This window comes from Arvicanthis niloticus, chromosome 21, assembly GCF_011762505.2.
Source record: "Arvicanthis niloticus isolate mArvNil1 chromosome 21, mArvNil1.pat.X, whole genome shotgun sequence".
NCBI lineage: Eukaryota > Metazoa > Chordata > Mammalia > Rodentia > Muridae > Arvicanthis > Arvicanthis niloticus.
Window position 1 is genome coordinate 41,446,294 of NC_047678.1, and position 20,498 is coordinate 41,466,791.

General features: G+C 46.0%; 1 protein-coding gene across 16 annotated transcripts in view; it reads right to left on the reverse strand.

Moving 5' to 3' along the window:
- Ulk4 (unc-51 like kinase 4) overlaps positions 1-20,498 on the reverse strand; it is a 290,769-nt gene that overhangs the window by 220,580 nt on the left and 49,691 nt on the right. For 15 of the 16 annotated variants that reach the window (XM_076917962.1, XM_034484051.2, XM_076917954.1 and 12 more), the window contains 2 exons: positions 13,210-13,371; positions 9,085-9,267 (listed from right to left, as the gene is read on the reverse strand). In XM_076917962.1, the coding sequence (XP_076774077.1) occupies positions 9,085-9,267; positions 13,210-13,371 (345 nt within the window). The remainder of the gene's footprint in view (positions 1-9,084; positions 9,268-13,209; positions 13,372-20,498) is intronic. The other variant, XM_076917963.1, reaches the window with a different exon arrangement.

A 20,498-nucleotide genomic window follows, 5' to 3' on the forward strand; every position in this document is an offset into this window, starting at 1 on the left:
TTTTGGAGGAAGTGTGTCATTGAGTAGGCGGGCTCTGAGGTCTGCTAGTGCTCCAGCTCTGCCCAGTGCAGAAAATAGCCTCCTCCTCACTGCCTGTGGAAGGCAGTCTCCTTGTGGCTGCCTTCGGATCAAGATGCAGAATCTTGGCTCCTCTAGCACCAAGTCTGCCCGCATGATGCCATGCTTCCCACCATGATGATACTGGACTGAACCTTTGAACCTGTAAGCCAGCCCCAACTAAATGTTTCCCTTTACAAGAGTTGCCTTGGTCATGGTGTCTCTTCACAGCAATAAAACCCTAAGTAAGACAAGCCCTGAGTTCGAGCATGTTGTTTCCCTCCTGAGTTTCTACCACAGGTTTTCTTCTGCCCTCCCTTCTCCACCCGCTGTATAAGCTGAAGTCACTGTGGATACGTGGGTGCCCACGTCCCTACAGTCACTGCCACCTGGATGCTGGAGCTGTGTCCCTCAGCTCTTCATCCTATCAGATGGCTGCTGTTCTTTTCAACACGTTCACATTCATTTACTTATGTGTGTGCACTCACACTTACACAGGACAACTTTCTCCTTCTCCTGTGTGGTCCAGAGATCAAACTCAGGTCCTGATTCTTAGCAGCAAGTGCTGTCAGTTGCTCAGCCATCCTGCCTGCCAGCACCTGCTCCTCTTTCTGTGCCCACTTAGTCACCAGGTGGAAATAAGGAAAGACAGAAACACAGAACCAAGGAAAGGTGAAGGAAGGACTTCCCTGCGTGACTGCAAGCTGCTGGTTGTGACCAGCTCTGAGGGCTGTCTGTCCACACTGGAACTTGTCAGAGACCCCAGGACAGGTCTCTCCATGAAGAAAGAAAACCCTGAGGGAATAGCTGACACACATGGTTGACACTGGGACCAAGGGATGTGACAGAGGAAACTACAGTGAGCGGCGGAAGGGCCAGGACTGATGCACTAGGAGTGGCTGCCATGTCCCACTGGAAATAAACCTTGGAGAAGTGAACACAAAAAGAGGCCAAGGTAGGGAGGGGAGGGAAGAATGGAAGGAAGAAAAGGAGAAGAGAGATGGGGAGTCTGATTTAAATCTCAGAATGAAGAAACACTCATTAATGATGTATTAAGAAAGGAGAAAGTGTAAGTGCAGAGAAGACACTCTATTCATGGAAATGAAACCATGAAAACATTGCACCCACAGCACACTCTATGTGGGTAAAGGTGAATTTTTCTGATGTAAAAATGTCCATAAAACAAAAAGGCCTATAACACTGTGCCCTCAAATCAGTGGAGCCCCTTCAGCCTCCTCTGCAGAATCCTCTCCATGCAGCATGACTTCAGACATCTTAAAAAGCACAGCATCCAATGTACTGGTTTGCTTTCTGCTGTGCTCGTAAACACTGTGATCAAAAGCAACCTGGGGAAGAAAGGGTTTATTTGGCTTACAGGTCACAGTCCATTACTGAGGTAAGCCAGAGCAGAAACTCAAGCATGGAACCTGGAGGCAGGAACTGAAGCAGAGACTGAGAGAACACAGTTTACTGGCTGGCTCTCTACCTTAACATCAGCTACTTTTCTTATACAGCCCAGGCCCACCTGACTAGGGAATGGCACTGCCCATAGTGGGCTAGGTCCTCAGACATCAGTCGTTAATCAAGAAGCATCCCTTACAGACATGGCTGCAGGCCAATCTGATGGTGGAAATTCCTCAGTTGAGGTTCCCTCTTTCCAGAGGTCTGACTATGACACTCAAGTTGTCATTAATAGTCAAAAAAATTTAAAGTCAGGAAAAATGCTAATTCACTTTATGAAACTTTAATTCACTTCATCTTCAGCAAAGATGAAGGTGTTCCTGCACACAGACCAACCTTCAATACAGCTGACAGCAAGTGAGGGCTCCACCCTGCCTACAGCTGACAGGAAATGACCGCGTCTCAAACTCCTGCAGTTTTCTTCTGACACAGCTGCTAATCTAAGTGAATTTATCCTCAGACTGAAACACAAATGAATCCCACATGCACGTCCTTGTAGTGGTAACAGCATCACAAATAAAACCAGAGCAATCAGCATTTGAAATAGGAAATCTGTTAAACCACACAGAACCAAAGCAAACACACCACTTCCCAGTGCACATCTTGTTGCATGACAGACATCTGGGCAGACGGAAGGGAGGTTACAGGAGCTGGCAGACACTGGTAAATACTTGAGACTCACTGACCAGCCAGCCTGGCCTACTTCAAAAGTTCATGCCAGTGGAAAACCCTGTTGCACAAAAGTAATGTGGACAGACTCTAAGGAAAGTTGTCCTTGCTTACACGCACACACATCATAAAGATCAGATTAGCTGATGAGTGAAAAGCATAGGCGGGCAAAGCCAGACTGCTCCCACCCGACAGCCCATGAGGACAGCCTGACCACGTTGCCTGGTGTGGTAATATTCTTGAGATCAGCAAGGCACTCGGGTGATCCTGATGACATTGCACTCTTGCTTCCTGCTGATAGGGTCAAGAACACAAGCTGACCTCACATCATGCCTGAAGGAAGCACTGCCAGGGCGTTCCTGGAGAGGACGCACACTGGCTGATGCAGACTGAACGTGATGGCAACGTGCAAACTCACCATCTGATTAACCCTTGGGGATCCGTTTCCATTTCATAAATCCTTCATTAGCAACTTCTAAACCAGTACATCTAGTGACGTTGCAAGAAAAACACTCTGGGGGCTGCCAAGATGGCTCAGTGGTTAAGAGACTGGCTGCTCTTCCAGAGGACACAGGTTCTATTCCCAGCACCCACATCATTGCTTACAACCATCAGTAATTGCAGTTGCAAGGGATCTGATACCTTTGGCCTCTGTGTCCATCAGATACATACATGGTCACAGACATACATGCTCACAAAACACTCATGCACATAGGATAGATAAATCTTTAAAGGGGAAGGAATACACCTGTCACTAAGGAAGCTGCCTCACTGCAGGTTCCCCATGGGCTCCCCTTGGGCTCCAGGAGGGACTGGACCACACTCCCTGTCGCTGCCTGTCAGACTGCCTCATCACTAGCCTGTCACAGTGTTCCCATAAACGTGCATGGATATTGAGTCAGTTACTGTAATAATCCACACTATTTTCAATGAGGAACTGGGTTCCTAAAATCTAGTAAATACTAGGATTTCAGATAAACTTTAAGAAGAAATAGAACAATAAAGGATTTCCATCTTCAAATCCATTCCTTAAAAACAAAAATTGGCTGTGTGTGGTACCACAAGACTTTCACCCCAGCACTCAGAAAGCAGAGGCAGGTGGATCTCTGTGAGTTCCAGGACAGCCCAGGTGGTAAAGCAAATTCCAGTACAGGCAGGGCTACATACAAAAACTGTCTCACACAACCAACAACAAGCAAAATAAAATAAAATCATCACAATGGCTCCAAATACTGATTAATATGAACTCTAAACTGTTTAATGTAAACTTAGTAAACTTTTAGTAAAGGCAGATTTTTGAATGAGACTCTTCCTCACCCGTAACCCACCAAGAACCATACAAATGGCACCTTTGGGGTAGCCTGTGCCTCCTCGGGAGGAAAGAACATCACAGCCCCTACCAGTTTTTAAGTGTCAACTAAACACTGGTCCAAAATGCAAGCCTGGTCACCTTTTCTATCAGCTAGGACAGGATCCAGGGCTTGTGGGAAGTCAGCACTAGCTGATTCTCACTACAGAGTCCTGTGTGAAGTGGATGCGGGCCACTGGGTAGCCAAGACATAGATGCCACACAGACATGGAGAGTTTCCAGGGGCAAGGGTCCATACTGTATAAAGCTGTGTCTTCCCACAAAGATCACTATTCTTCCAGCCCAGTGGAACTTACCAATCAGAGGCCATTTTCCCTAAGTAGGACAGCTTGGTTCTGCTGGGTTCCCTAAGACTCGGGGCTTGAATTGTTCCCAATCAGAAGTGGGGAGAGTAACATTAACATCATCCTCACACAGATGTGTGGCAGGGAGAGAAGTAGAGTCAGAGATGGAGAGAGGAAAAAAATAGCCGTTATATGGATACACAGAGGACAAGCAGACAGAAAGAAAGACAGGCAAGCAAGCAGGCACATTTGCTTATATTCTTTTTTTTTTTTTTTTTTTTTTTGGTTTTTCGAGACAGGGTTTCTCTGTGTAGCCCTGGTAGCCCTGGCTGTCCTGGAACTCACTCTGTAGACCAGGCTGGCCTCGAACTCAGAAATCCGCCTGCCTCTGCCTCCCAAGTGCTGGGATTAAAGGCGTGTACCACCACTGCCCGGCTTGCTTATATTTTTAATGGAAGATGAAAGCAGGTCATCCGTCAGAAAGCTTTATATGTAAGAAGGAAAACAAGTATTTTAGTTAGGGTTACTGTTGCTGTGATAAACACTACAATGAAAAGCAACATGAGAGGAAAGGGTTGATTTTATCTTACAGCCCCACCATGAAGGGGAGTCAGGGCAGGAACTCAAAGCAGGAACCTGGAGGCTGGAGCTGAAGCAGAGGCGATGGAGACATGCTGCTTACCGGCTTGCTCACCATGGCTCACTCAGCCTGCTTGCTTATAGCTCCAAGGACCACTTGCCCAGGGGTAGCCCTGCCCCTAGTGAGTGGGCTCTGCCACAGTCATCATTAACTAAGAAAACACTGCACAGACTTGTCTACAGGCCAATCGGATGGAGGCGTTTTCTCTGTTAAGAGCCCCTCTTCTCAGATATGTCTAGATTTATATCAAGTTGACAAAACAAAACAAAAAACAAAAACCAGTGTGTGTGTGTGTGTGTGTGTGTGTGTGTGTGTGTGAAAGTATCTGTGTGAGTGTGAACTGTGTGAGTATGTGAGTGTGGAATGTGAGTATGTGAATGTGTATATGAGTATGTGAGTGTGTGTGTGCATGAGTGTGTGTGTGTGTACGAGTATGTGTGTGAGAGTGTGTGAGTTGTATGTGTGAGTGTGTGTGTGTTGTCACGGCATATATGTACAAGTCAAGTCAGAGAACAACTTTTACAAGCTGGTTCCCTCCTTCCCCTGTGGGTCTAGAGATCACACTCAGGTTAGGTCATTAGTATAGCAACAAGTGTCTTTAACCACTGAGCTATCCACAGGTTCCAAGTCATTCTTTTCTTTAAGTGACCCATCAATCAAGTTGGGGGGGGGTGGGGCTGAGTCACATAAAGGCCAGAGGAAGGCTTCAAGTGTCCTGCTTTATCTCTGCCTTTAAGACAATGTCTGTCACATGAACCCGTATCTAGTGAGTCTGACAGCCACCAAGGCCCTCACAGCAATGGAGAGTCATACCCAGCTTCTTATGTGGGTGCTGGGAATGGAGGCCCAGGCCCTCGCACTTGCATAGCAAGTGCATTTACCCACTTAGCCATTTTCCCAGATGCCGAGCTAATATTTTAAACAATCATAAGACAAATTAAGGGTTGGAACCGTAGCTCAGTGTTCGAGTGCTTACCCAGCATGCACAAAGCCCAGGTCCCATCCCCAGCACCACATAAACCTGACATGACTGTACACAGCTCCAATCCCAGCACTGAGGGGCAGGAGCATCATAAGCTCAAGGTCATTTTGAGATTCATAGGGAGTTTAGACCAGCCTGCAGCCTGGGATGCTAGAAACCCTGCCTCAAAAGAAAAGTCAAATTGAACTATTTTTAATATTCTTCAATTTAAAAAAAAATCAAGTAAATACCTAAGTGCATACGGAATTAGCAGTGTCAGAGAGTCCAGCATAAGAGACTGAAGCACACTGATTAACCTGCCTACACATGCCTATGTGTCCCAAGCACAAAAACACTAACAAAAAAAAATAAGAATTATACTTGAAATCATAACATTAGTGTTACCATCCTGACCAAACACTATAAAACAGTAAAATTCTATCACATTAGGAACCAAGATTTCCAACTTAAATTAAAAAAAAAAAAAGAAAGAAAGAAAGAAAAGAAAAGAAAAGAAAAACCACCAAAAGTATAACTATAAACGCCACCACAAGCAGGTAACATATTTTTAAATAGATGTTCCCTGGCCCCGTCAATCAAAAAGACTGTAGAAGATAAGCGGCCCAAACCCAGGGAGAGCCCCTGCCAGACTCCTTAGAGAAACAGACGGCTCCAGATCCAGAAACAAGACATCCAAGCCGGAAACGATTGTCATATCACACAGCAAGATGCAAAGACCACAAGAGTCAAGACGGAAAGGCCCAGGAGACAACTCGAAGCCTTTAGAAAGAAAGCTGTTCTGTGCTGCGCTGACTTACACAGCCAAATCAGAACGTGCACATGGAAGAACATTCAAAGAAACGGTCTTTGGAGACTGCTAAGCAACCAACTCATTATTCTGCAAACCAGTAAACAAATGTACAAAGCCTTTGCCCTGCCTTTGCTCCTGTAAAATGTACCAGATCGCTCCTCAGACATCTTTCCAACAGAGGAATCCCAAGTAATAAAGATAAATGACAAGATTCAGATGCCAGTAGAGACCAGCATCGGCAGCCACCACCCAAAGCTGCTGAGGCCTCAGTAAAACTGGATGTCAGTTGTGCTGTGCGTGCCCCAAGCCACCACATCTCCGTACATCAGAGAGAGGTGAGTGATGTATGGTCTCTCTTCTCCTGGGAGGAATCCATTCCCTGGTGGACTTTACCTTCCCCCAGGACTCCAAACTTGGATACAGTCAAACCTGTAAGCACACATTACAAGAAACACACACATCATGTTAAAAGATGCTGGTTTTTTTTATAGTGTTTGCTAGATTCAATCAGCCAATCCAGGTGGGGAAAAGTCCACAGAACTCTGAATTCTCTGCTCAAAAAATCCACTTTGAAGATGGAAGAGGATTTAGGGGACCTCTGTGCTGAGGTGATGAACAGAGCAGTGGACCTGAGGCAGAAGGCATAGTTAGATCTCAGGCCAATCTACCGAAGTCATGTACAAGACAATGAAGAAACTGAACATGACAGGATATCAAGAACTGGCAGGGTGGGCCGGCAAGACAGCAAAGGCAGTTGCAGCCAACCCTGATGATCTGAGTTCAATCCCCAGGAATCACATGGTAGAAGTAGAGACTGAACTCCTGCAAGTTCTAGTATGGCCTCTCCATGCATGCTGATGTGTGCAATCTCATATTTAGATGTAAGTATAAGCATGCACACATATGAATGCATGTTTGAAGGACCTAAATTGTTCACTTGTGACATGATGAAACAGGAAGTAACCGAACAAGTGTCCTTGATGGACTTGAGTCAAATGAAATTAGCTGTGTGTGCAACCACTGGTGACAGGTACACGTGGGGCCCCAATAGTTCTACCAAGTTCACGTTTGAAGCTTTTCATTAGACACACATGTCTCCAAGCCGCCATCACTCTGGTACTCTCGGTGCTGAGTTTCAGTTCCTCATCACAGTTAGTTCGTAGGGAGTCTTTTTTAGGTGCTTTTGTTTCTGCAGTCAGAGTATGTCTCTGTGACAACTACCCAGCATGCCAAAGGCGCCCACGTCTATTCACTGAGCTGCACAGTCTTCTGGACCCATCTCCTCTTGTGCTTAGAGGCTCTAAGTTCTGAGAGCATGGCGCGTTGGGCCTTTCAGCAGCAGGGCAGCTGTTTCCACCATACTAGACCACACTATTAAAGGTAAATGACTCAGGAAAGCAGCCTTTTAAAAATAAGAGAAACCTGGCAATTTTACTTAAAAGTTTATAACAAGAAAATAACTAAGGAGTCAGAGAGACAGCTCTGGGGTAAAGCATTTGCAGAAAAAGCATGAAAATTGAATTCCCCAGCACACAGGCCAAAGTCAAGCCTGGCAGCCTGCAGCTGTAACCCCAGTGCTAGGGTCAGGGAGAAAGAGGCAGGAGGACTTTGGGAACATGCTGACCAGTCAGGTGACCAAGCCAAAACTGCAAACACTGTTCAGTAAGAGACTCTCTCAAAAATTAATAAGATGGAAATCACTTTATTAGAGGCCTTCCTGCCTTTTCCTTGGGAGATATAAACAAACATCTGCTCACCCCAAATAGGGCAGCAAGGACAGACCAAAGATATGCCACATGTGGAGAAGCAATAGGTTTATTTCAGTTACTTACAAAAGCAAAAGTGAGGAATTATTCACAGGAGCATGGGTAACTCAAAGGCAACTGTATCACCCAAACGCCCACCCAGCCTGAGTGTGGACTTAGAAAAGTTGCCATCTTTGCAGATCAAGAGGCTGGAGGGTCACCTCTCCTCAGCCATCCTTACCACTTATATAACCTTGGGAAGAGAGGAGCCTCATAATTCTGGTCTGTTTCAGGGACTTCCTGAGACTTGTGAGTTGTTTAGCTTCTGAGTCAGAACCAGTCTATCTTCAGGATGAAAGCTTTAAATCCCAAGAAATTGCTAAAAAAAAATCCACCACCTGTGCATTCACAGGTGGGCACACCAAACACACATGTGCATACAATACATACACACATACACAAGAAAATAAGCAAGCATGTCTGTCTGCGCAAAGCCAAAGGAAAAAGGTTGTTAAGTCTGAAACACAGAAAACTACTAGATAGCTACTATTCTATTCCAGCCAAACACCATGAAAAGCACATCCCCAGCCCCATTAGCAAAGGGGCTTGTGGGGTCTTAGACCTCATCTGACCATGTCAGGGCACCCCAATACCATCCCTTGACAGAGCAGTGTCAATGAAAACTCATGAAGTCACATAAAGGGTATCAAGAGCCCAGAAGGAGAGGAAGTCAAAAACAGGAGGAAGAAGATACAAGAGGTGACATGAGTTCCAGAGATTTAAACCAGGGAAGGAATAGACATGGGTCACAAGAATCAGAGAAAGGGAGTCCCTCCCTCTCAAGGAAGACAAAGCACAAAGGGAACAAGCCAGGCTGCAGCATAAGGAAGAGCAGCAAGGAGACAACCTCATGGATGTCACTATTTCTCCTCATTACAAGAAGACAGCAGAAGCCACATGTTTCTTGCAGCTTCCAGTGAATGTTCTGTGGTACATACAGGAGTCTGAGAAAGGTCAAAAGGCCTCCTTGAGTCTGCAGGGATAACATTCTATGCTGCACGTACCATTGTAGGAAGAAGAGTCATACCTTCTCTTGGATCAGCCGCTGGAGATGAATCCCACAGGACAGCATGGCTGTGAACAGGGTCAGCATGTACTGCTGCACTTTGCAGATGGCAGAGGCCAGGGAGCTGATGACAGCATTAAGACCCACCTTCTCGATGACATTCTGGAAGGCAGTGGGAGACTGCCGTGTGATCCTACACAGGGCCTGTGAAAACAGGAGCATAGATCCTTCACAGACTCTGAGGATACTGGGCACCCCCAACACTTACACATGTCCCACACCCCTGCTCAACACCTACACATACCCCACACCTCTGTTCAACAGAGAGGACACAAACCTGCTGCAATTGTTTTAAAGCCATAGACTCAGACATTTCCAACAGACTTAAGATAAAGATCCAGCTGCTAACATGACTGAGGCAAAGGGGCTGGAGAGGCGACTCAATGGTAAAGGCACTGGCTGCTCCTGCAGAGCACTCTGGTTTGAGCCCCAGTACCCACATGGCAACTCATAACTACAACTCCAGTTTCAGGAATCCCGCACTGCGGTGGTTTGAATACGCTTGGCCCATGGGAAGTGGCACTATTAGGAGGTGTGGCCTTGTTAGAGGAAGTATGTCACTGTGCAGGCAGGGCTTTAAGGTAATATATATGCTCAAGTGTGAAAGAGAGAGTCCCTTCTAGATGCCTTTAGATCAAGATGTAGAATTCTCAGCTCCTCCAGCACCATGTCTGCCTGGATGCTGCCATGTTTCCTGACCTGACAATAGTGGCCTGAACCTCTGGACCTGTAAACCAACCCCAGTGAAATGTTGTCTCTTCTAAGAGTTACTTTGGTCATGGTTTCTCCTCACAGCAGTGAAACCCTAACTAAGACAAGCGCCCTCTTCTGGTCTCCACAGGCACTACATACACATAGTGCATACACTTAACCAGACAAGCAAACATACATACACATAAAATTTTAAATAATAAAAAAAGAAAGTTGTTCTCAAACTCTGGGAGATGTAAATAACATTAATTACATTGGGGGACTAACAACTCACAAACTTTCACAGAACAAGTTCCCACTTAAGTAACAAAAATACTACCAAGCCCCTTCACATTGAAAAAGACTTACAGATACTTAAACATTTAACACTATTAACTGAAAATATGTCTAATCTTGACTCTGCTGTGCAAACTGGGGCTCACACATGGTCTTCCGTTTCATCTAGTGGCACCCTGCTGAATGCATACATTTTTCAGTGTACGCAGGACACTGTCTTAGAATATCTGAAAATCACTCAGTGCTCTGACATCGTCCCTGTTTCACAGATGATGGGCTATGGCCAAGAGCACTCAGGAAGCTCTCACAGATGGTCAGTCCCAGAGCCATGGCTCAGAGATATCCCTCCACTCATGCATGGTTCATGATTACTGCCACAGAAGCTCACTCAGCTGATTCATACCTGTGACCAATTAATAATGAGACCAAGGAAAAGGCATGCCAGTCATCAGACACACAACAGGGCCCAGGGGAGGGGACAGTGGAGAGGAGGATGTCTCAGACATTGAAAGTATTTCCAATATCTTAGAAATCCCAGCAAAATAAAGTCTTTTCCATCTCCAAGGGTGAGCGGCTCTTAAAGCTGCTCCTGTTGAAGGGAGAGGAAAACAAGCGCTAATGGGTGTGAAGTGAAGGGAGATGGTGTGAAGGGAAGTCAGAGGAAATGGTGTGAAGTGAATGAGCACAGGCTGGTGTGAAGTAAAAGGAAATGGTGTGAAGTGGAAGGATTCGACTCCCTGTAACCTCATTTCCAATCTTTACAAGAACCCACTGTGACTTAACCTTGGTTAGGAAGAGAAAGGCAAAAAAAAAACTCCATCAGTGACCGAGGAATGCTCTCACAAGAGAGAGGCCATGGCAAGCCTCTGACCACTGCTGCTCAAATGTGTGAAGAGAACAACATAGTCTTCCTTTTCAGTTATATCTATGTACATGTATATCTTAGGCTGTTTACGTATATGGAAGTAAGCTTCTTCAGAAAAATGTACCTGAGAAGTATTTTGTCATTTCTGTAGCTAGTGAATAAGTAAAATTGCTGAGGGCTTGAACATGCTCTATAGCCTGCCACTGCTCTCTCTCCTCTCATTCCCCAGCTCAACTCCCCACAGCCAGGTTCCTGACTCCCCAACAGAAGGACATGATCCAACCTCTGTCCGCATCCCGCTGGTGCCTCAATGCCCAGGATGCTGGTTCTCAAGCTCCAGTGGGGACAACACCCCAGTCAGTTTCAGGAGCAGTTGGGAAAGCCAGGTGTGCTGGCCAGGAAATAGAGGCTAGAAAGGAGCTTATGGCCCAATAGGTCTCTACAGAAGTGGCTTCATGAAGAGCACACATGCAGACTGGGAACTTTCTAGCATGTGGCATTTGCTTTTTGAAAAAATAGAGCTAATTAAAGATTCCTTAAATCTTGGCTACAAGGATCTAAGAATAAAAAAAAGTTCCACTGTCTTAGTTAGGGATTTTGTTACTGTGAAGAGACACCATGACCAAGGCAACTTATAAAACTTATAAAAGAAAACTTAATTGGGGCTGGCTTACAGGTTCAGAGGGTCAGTCCATTATCATTGTGGTGGGAAACATGGCAGTGTCCAGACAGACACAATGCAGGAGGAGGAGCTGAGAGTTCCACATCTTGATCCATAGGCAGCAGAAGGGGACTGTCTCCCACACTGGGTGGAGCGTGAGCATAGGGACCTCAAAGCCCAAGCCCACAGTGACACACACACCTCTCCAACAGGCCACACCTCCTAATAGTGCCACTTCCCATGGAGCAAGCAGCATATTCAAACCACCATATCTACATTTAGGGAAGTACAAAGTCAAGCACTTAAGTGAGTTTCCCAAGAAGGAACCAGAAGACTCAGAATCAGAAGAGTTCTAACAGAAGCTGCTCAGCAGCCTCACTGGGATAACAGTATTAAGGGGAGGTAAGCACAACAGGCAGGAGGGAGAGGGCAGCTGCCAGCACTGCCTCCATTTTCCTCTTGGCAGCTGGGGGGGGAGGGGCAGCCTAAGGGTAACAGGCTGGAAGGTGAGGTGTGAAACTGCCCCTGCAGAGCGGTATAAGGAGGAGCCAAGAAACACAGCATGAAAGACGATGACAGGAAGAAGCTTCCCATTTGTCCAACAAACTAATGACACATCTTCACACACCATTAACCTTTACACCCAGTTATGATAACCACACACAAAAAGCAGCAGACCACCCATCAAACACTAAGTGAGCAACAGAGCTACAGAGGCCCGGACATTAAAGTGGTTTCATCTCGCTCTCATAGGATACAACCTTTTAGCACAGAATCAGAATGTCTGGACTAACAAGAAGATACACTCTCGGCCTGGGAGCTCAACGGTCAGGAAGCTGAGGCAGAAGAATCAAATACTCAAGGTCTGTGTGGGTTATAGGAGTTTGGGAGCAGCCTGGACAACTTAGTCTAACAAAATAAGGAAGGAAGGAACAAAGGAAGGAAGGAAAGAAGGAAGGAAGGAAAAAAGGGAGGGAGGGAGGGAGGGAGGGAGGGAGGGAGGGAGGAAGGAAGGAAGGAAGGAAGGAAGGAAGGAAGGAAGGAAGACCTTCCTGAAGGTGGAAAGGGGGCTGTGGATACTGCTCAGTGGTAGAACACTTCTTGGCTTGTGAGGCCCTGGGCTCGCCCCCCAGGGGCAGGAAGGAGAGAAGAGGGTATCAAGATGGCACCACAGGCTTTAAGGCAGTGGCCACCAAGCTGATGACCTGGGTTTGAACCCTGACCACTGGGATGCACAGGGCAAAAGGAGAGAGGTGACTGCTCCAGGTTGCCCTCTGACCTCTACCAGCGCACTGTGGTCACATGAACATACATCCCCCAGGCCCCATAGGCTGCCATGAACTCTCACACTCAGCTCAACTCCACATAGTTTTAACCAGTGATGACCGCCGCATCCCACAAAGTCCCACACTCTTCCAGGCCCATTTTTAGAATTCTGTTTTAGTACATCTCTTGAGATATCCCTCTCACCAACATCTCTACCCTTTCCATTAAATTTACTCTCATTCAGGGGTATTTCCTCAAACAGAGTATGTGAGTCCCTGGTTACATCCTCCCAAGATGCTAGCCTCACCGATATCGCGGTTATCCGCAGAGCATCCACGGTGGAGTGTCTGAAGAGGTGCCACAGGACAGGCCCGATCTCCCCAGTTGTGAAGCCCTGTGCCTGGGCAGAGAATGTTGTGCAAACATTCTCGATAATCTTCGCAGCCATGTGATTGACAACCCGTTCCTCCTGGAGAATGAACAGAATGCAGGAAGATTCAAAAAGTGCCGCTTCCCCAGGCAAAGGCTCTGCATGTTCGTGTGGTCGCTTCAGAGCCACTGGGGATGATGTTCCAGTTGTTAGGAGGCTGCTACAAAGAGCCAGCGGTCTCTTCACCAGCGAGCAGGGAAAACACAACCCTCTACTGAACAGGAAGCAGAGCACAACTTCACCTGTTTTAAATAAAATCAAAATGGGAAAATGATCCAGAAAATAACTAACATGAGCAACCTGAGCACAGGGTGAAAACCAGATGTAACTTTTAAACTATAAAGAGTTATCAGAGCAGCCCCAGCACAGCGCTGGCTAAGGATGATCTGGGTGGCAACCAGCGACTCAAACACAGGATCAGAGAGTCCTGAGAAAGACATACCCGCAAGGATAACCAATCACCCAGGGGCTAAAACAAACATCAACACATCTAACTGCTTTCAGGAAGCATAAGTGTTCTTAAGGAGGGCTGGAGGGATGGCTCAGAGGATAAGGGTGCTTTCTGCCGATCCTGAAGGCCTGTTTGGTCCCTAGGACCCATAAGGTAGAAGAACCAATTCCGACAAATTGTCCTCTGACCTTTGAATGCAAACCACAGCACACGTGCCCACATATTTGCATATACACGCAGTGAGTGAAAGAATGTAAAGCTTCTTTAAGTGCTTAAATGGTATACAAAATTTCAATATTTGATAATGTAGAAAGTTCATTGGCTCTGACCCCTCATTAACTATTCCCTAGCAGACAGGAGAACACAGCTTTACACGGGAAAACTCAAGGCTGGGGGAGAGACCTGGTGAAGTGCTTGTCTTGCAAGCATGAGGATCTGAGTTTGATTTTCAGAACCCGTATAAAAGGACCCAGGTAGGTAGTGGAGGCTTTGATATCGCACTGCTGGGGAGCTGGAAATAGGTGGATCTCTGAGGCCAGCTCTCCAGGCATCTAGACTATGAGGCAAGTTTCAGGCTCAAAAAAATTGTGTGTGTGTGTGTGTGCACGCGCGAGCGTGTGCGATGCCCTAGGCAAGACAGCTAAGGTTGTCCTTTAGTCTCTACACACACACACACACACACACACACACACACAGAAAGAGAGAAAGAGAGAGAGAGAGAGAGAAAGAGACATATACACACATACACACTCACACATACACTTGAAAGTAATTTTTCAAAAAAAATTAAAAACCAATATGGCTACAAAGAATGAGACTATGTTCTTTTAGTCATTCTTGATGGAACATCACAAATCATTGAAAATGAACAATACCATAGCTGGGGAAGGCCTTTGTGAGTGATACATTCCTTAGTGAGCAGACCAGCATCATACAGAAGAAAAGCCCTGTAGGTCCAGTGCCTGTGGGGCATCTTCCATTGAGAGTTTCTATCCCATTCAATCTAAAGAGAGATTTGTGCAGCAGAGATCTGTGGCAGTGATAAAGTAGACATATTTGTCAGAAGTACTCAGCCCTTACTTAAAGCACAAATAGACTCACAGTGGCGTAAAACCCTCAGGATTTAACTAATGTGGGAAGGTTTACAGCTGGGATTCATCACGCAAGACATTCACACAAGAGAATATGGTGGGCAGCAGGTGGAAAGTGTCTCCGCTGGAGCTCTCCCCTTTAGGACTACAGAGAACTCATACTGAAATCTCATTCTGAAATGCACCGAGTATGAACCATGCTGCCGCATGCTCGCCCATGGGAGAGCATGCTGGAGAGAAACCCTTTAAAGACAACAACTAGGAAAAGGGTTTTAGGATAATTCAACCCTAAGTACATATGACAGTTAATTTTCACTATCAGCTTAGCTGAGTTTAGAATCACCTAGGAGACATGCCCTTGAGCAAGTCTGTAAGGACATTTCCAGAGACAATTAGCTAAGGAGAGAAGTCCGCCTGCAAATGTGGGTGACCAACCCATGATCTGAGAGATCTTAGGCCGAATAAAAGAACTTACAAAAAAAAATGGAGAGAGGAAAAGCTCACGGCTCTCCTTCCTGTTCACCACTCTCCTTCCTCTGCTTCCTGGGCACTGAGAAGAGAGGAATCAAGGAACCACAGCCACAGAGCTGCAGCTGCCATGCCTTCTCTGCTTTGGTGGACTGTGCACCCCGCACACCAGGAGCAAAATAAGTCCTTCCTCCCTCAGGCTGCATCAGCTGGGGATTCTGTCACAGTTACAAGGGCCGATAACACAGCAACACAGCACAGCATAGAGAACTCAGACTGGGATACAAGCACATTGATACGCTGAATGTGGGGAATCCTTGGCATGCCCCCCCATTACATTTCTGAGATATCTCTCTCTCTCTCTCTCTCTCTCTCTCTCTCTCTCTCTCTCTCTCTCACACACACACACACACACACACACACACACACACGAGAGACCCTTCAAAAGCTGGAGTGTACAGAACACTCAAGAGCATGATCAGTCCTCACTAAGCCTGAAACCACTTTGAAATTAATGTCAGTTAACATTAATAATAAATAATCATAAACATTTAATATTTAATAATAAAAAATATAGAAACCTCCATAACCAGAGGGCTCAGCACTCAGGCAAGAAAGAGTGTTTTAATAAAATTATGAATTAAATAAATGTGGATAATCCTTCAGTCAGAGCTGTCACCTCGTTGCTTTTCAGAGGGCTACAGTGGTGAGAAGCTTACAAATGTAATCTGTTGTAGCTCCCAACTTTTCACATGTGATCTGCTGTAGCTCTCAATTTATCACATGTGATCCACTGTAGATATTAATTTATCACATGTGATCTGCTGTAGATATTAATTTATCACATGTGATCTGCTGTAGATATTAATTTATCACATGTGATCTGCTGTAGTTCTCAACTTATACAGAAGAACTCATACTGGAAACAAAAATCCACACAGGCGTCAGGCGTCATGAGCATGGGACAGCATTTAAAGAGAGTTCTTTCCTTATCCTTACACCAGAGAGACCAGAGAAGCAGAAAAACCCTACTGACTACGTAGGTGCTTGTAGGGGCTTGGCCCCATCTTCAACACCAGGAAAATCATAAGAAAAACCAAATTCGATTTGTTTAGAGATTCTTGTCTTGTACATTTGACAACATGCAAAACAAAGCTATAAAGAGATCATAAAAACCTTTTCTTTGTTAAAATAAAATCTTCCTTTAGAAGAAATCTTACTAATAAGGAAGGGGGAATGTTGCGGCCCTGAGCTGCCTGCCCCACGTTGGGCACCAAAAATGTTGCGAGACACTCTAGCCCACATTTGGGGGCCAAAATGTCTTGGACTGCTCTGTCAACGTTGGAACCCACACTGCCAAAAGCCTTAGGGGCTAAGTTGTTAGAGCCCGTACTGCCCCAAGCTGCTCTGATCCACGGGTCGGGACCCAAAACAGCCATATGAGGGGTCAGATGTGGCACAAGCCTGTGAAACCAGCACCTGAAGAATATACTGGGGGGGACTGGGGGACTGGGAGGACTGGGGGACTGGTGGGACTGGGGGACTGGGGAGACTGGGAGGACTGGGGGGACTGGGGGACTGGGGAGACTGGGAGGACCGGGGACTGGGGGGACTGGGAGTTTAAGGCCAGCCTAGGCTATACAGGAAGTTCCAGGCCAACCAAGGTTACACACTACACGAAACCATCTCTAAAATCAACTGAACAAAAAAGCATACAAATATGAACAGATAAAAGAGGAAGTTCATAGTGAATACATAAAAGTATCGGCATTAACTACAGGGACTTAATGCCTTACGTTTATCTATTTAGGTAGTGGTGCACACGACCCACAGCACATGTGCGAAGGTGAGGGGACAACTTGTAGAATCAAATGCAGAATCAATTTTGGTGGCAAGGCCTCTGACTCTTGGCAGTCTCATCTGCCCTTAGTTTAAGACCTTCGGCTGTCGGCAGGTACTGTAAAGAAAGTGAGAGCCAGCCATAAACTACAAATACATATAACTTGGTGCAGCTGTTAAGAGCACATGTGTTCCCATGTTGGGTGGCAGACATATCTGTATGTCCAGCTCCAAGGGATCTGACGCCCTCTTCTGGCCACAGTGGGTACTTGTACTCATGTGCACAAAACCACACACACACATACACACACACACTTAGTTAAAAATAAATCTTTTTAAAGCACCAGCAACACACAATAGCAGAAGACAAACATGGAATTCGTTGGGCAGAGCGCCACTGCGTATGCAGTTTTCCCACCGTTCAGAAAATAAAGGCACAGATGCATGGTTTTTAATTCAGCTCCAAAACATAGGTAGGGTGAAATGGTGACAGCTGCTCAGGATAGGTGAGGAAAAGGGGTCCCCACTGTGATTTTTCTCCCCTTTACTGATGGCTGAAACCGTTTCTAGCAATGGGGCACAGCAGTACAGTTCCCTACAAAGCAAAAGGTAAATCAGATTTAAGCTAAGACAAGTGTTCCTGAGATGAGACCAAAGCAAGCAGATGACAGAAAGGTTGGCCATCTTCACAAACTATTGGGTGATCTGCCTATGACTCTCAGCCTATGACTGACAAAATACCTGATATCAAGCGCTCCTCACACCCTGCTGGTGGGAGGGGAAATCTACTTCCAGGCACATTTTGGAGACAACACACTGCATGGGGGCTGAGAGGAACTGTGGTTTAGACAAACATTCGCCAACCCCAGTCAAGCTGTAAACAACAGAATTGTTATTGAACTGGGCATGCAGCTCAGAGATGGCAGCAGAGGGTGTGCACTCAACATGCACACACCCTGGATTAGACTCCTTCCATCAAAAAGTGTCAGAAGAAATACCGTGCCCTCCCTTCCCAAGGTCAGCACTAAGGCCCAATGAACTTTGTGCTTAGCTGTGCATTCGAAGGTGGAAACTTGATCGAAGTCACAGGGGTCCTTAGTCCATAAAAGAGGATAAGGGCCAGTGAGAGGGCTCACCAGGTAAAGGAGCTTGCAGCCAATCCTGATGGTATGAGTTAGACTCCAGGACCCACATAGGGGAAAGAGAGAACTGACTCCCCCAAGTTCTCCTCTGACTTGTGCCATAGCATACATACACCCATGAGGTATACCCATGAGATCCCTTTGAGCTGGACATACAGATACTTCACACAGATTCAAACTCTTTGATCCTTTTCTAAGAAAACAAACTTCATCAGAAACACCGGTCATGCTGAGAGCTTCTGACAGGTGAAAGCAAAAGGAGTTAGAAATGATTCCACCTTGAAGCAGGTCCTGGATGTATCAGGAGTTCTGTTAGCCCCGGGACCACTGGACGTGAGCCATGAGCACAGCGATCCCTTCTTAGGAGGAACTCTCACACTATACACCACGTTCTGTGGCAGTGAGCACACTGCCAAGACAACACTCAATTGCTTCTCCAACTCAGACAATCTTCATAAATTATAACAAAACTTGAACCTTCCCATTTATGAAAACATGATTCAACAAGTACATGCGTGTACACATATGGGCACACATGCACACACATATAACTCAAATACACACACACATATATATATATGTGTGTGTGTATGTATACATATATATATATATACACATTCATGTACACACAATATATATATAACTCATGGTATGAAAAGCAAGCATGTTACTAATACATAAAGCTGTATCTATTTAAAAATGGTTAGTAATAATTTAGTGATCAAACATTATTCTCCATGTTGTGTCATCTGCAAAGCTTGCACAACAGAGACTAAAGGCAAAAATAAGAAGCAGATCATCTACTCTCTCATGGACAGATGACCCAGCCCACAATGCCCCACGTTTGGGTGACAGATGACCTGGCCCATGTGAGTCAGTCAACAGGGTCTGCAAGAGATAGATTGGGGATGGAAGGGTAAGAGCTGCCAAGAATGGAGACAAGACAGGGTGTCTGATCAAGTCCCGTTTATTGAAAGAAAATCCTGGGTATTTATAAGCACAAGCAGAGGAATGCAGCTGAAGACACTTTACCACGTGCACCTTGCAGCTGTGGGCACTAAACAACAAAACAAGCTATGTGGGATAAGCAAGATGTTTATCAGAGTATGCTCAGCTGTTGTAGGCTGTTGAGAAACAAGTCTCTTGTCAGGATGTATGGCCTGAGATGGCTGCAAAGATGATAGCCGCTTTCTGCTAGGCGTCGGCTCCCAACAGACAGATGGATAGACAGACAGACAGAGCCCAACCCACGCCCTGCAGTGCCAAACAAAGTCTGATCTTAACAGCTCCAGAAGCCCCTACCCCAAATGGCTAGTATCTATGAGACCAATGGCCACATTAAGATTTACCCCCTAAAGACAGTGAGTGTATATTTGTCCAAAAAGGACTCTACACACCCAGGACACTTCTCTAAACTGTCCCAGAAAATCCCCATTGCCCCAGGGGTAGATAATCCATTAATATTCATTCTCTCCCCACCCTCACTCCCTCCACCCACTTTCTGTCCACAGTATCTACTGTTCACTAAAAAAAACGTTTGCATCTTGTTTGTTTTGTAAACACTTACATCCTTACCACCCTAGCCTTGGGCCCAGTGTTCCCACCTCAGCAATAAAGCAGTGAGAAAGTCTGGAGAAAAATCTCCTGGGAGCCAATAACTTCAACTTAGGAAAGAGGGAAAGGAAGTCCAAGGTCTGCCTGCTCACTGTCAGTCGAGGACCCTGGGACTTCAGGTCTCACACGTACTTGCTTTCTGGCCCTTACATCCTTGACAAGTTTATTCACTCATGTTTCATCTTGTCTCCCCAAAAGGCCAGGCCAGTGTGTCACAGGATTGTCATCTTTTCCACCTGTGTTCCCAGTGTCCACCAAGTGTCCTGGCCTAAGCCCTGAGTGAGGAGCCGGAGCATGGATCCTGGCTACAGCTAAAGACCACACTCTCACCTTACTGATAAATGAAGATGCGTGTCACATCCCATGTCATGCACTCTGACACAGCCCATGCCGTGCCACATGTCACACCCATGTCATACCCCCGTCACATCCAGTCACATCCTCTATCTCACCCCTGTCACATCCCATGTCAGAACCCCTATCACATCCCTGTCACATCCCATGTCACACCCCATGTCATATGCAGCACCATGACAAAGGACCTACAGGCTAAGAACGCTC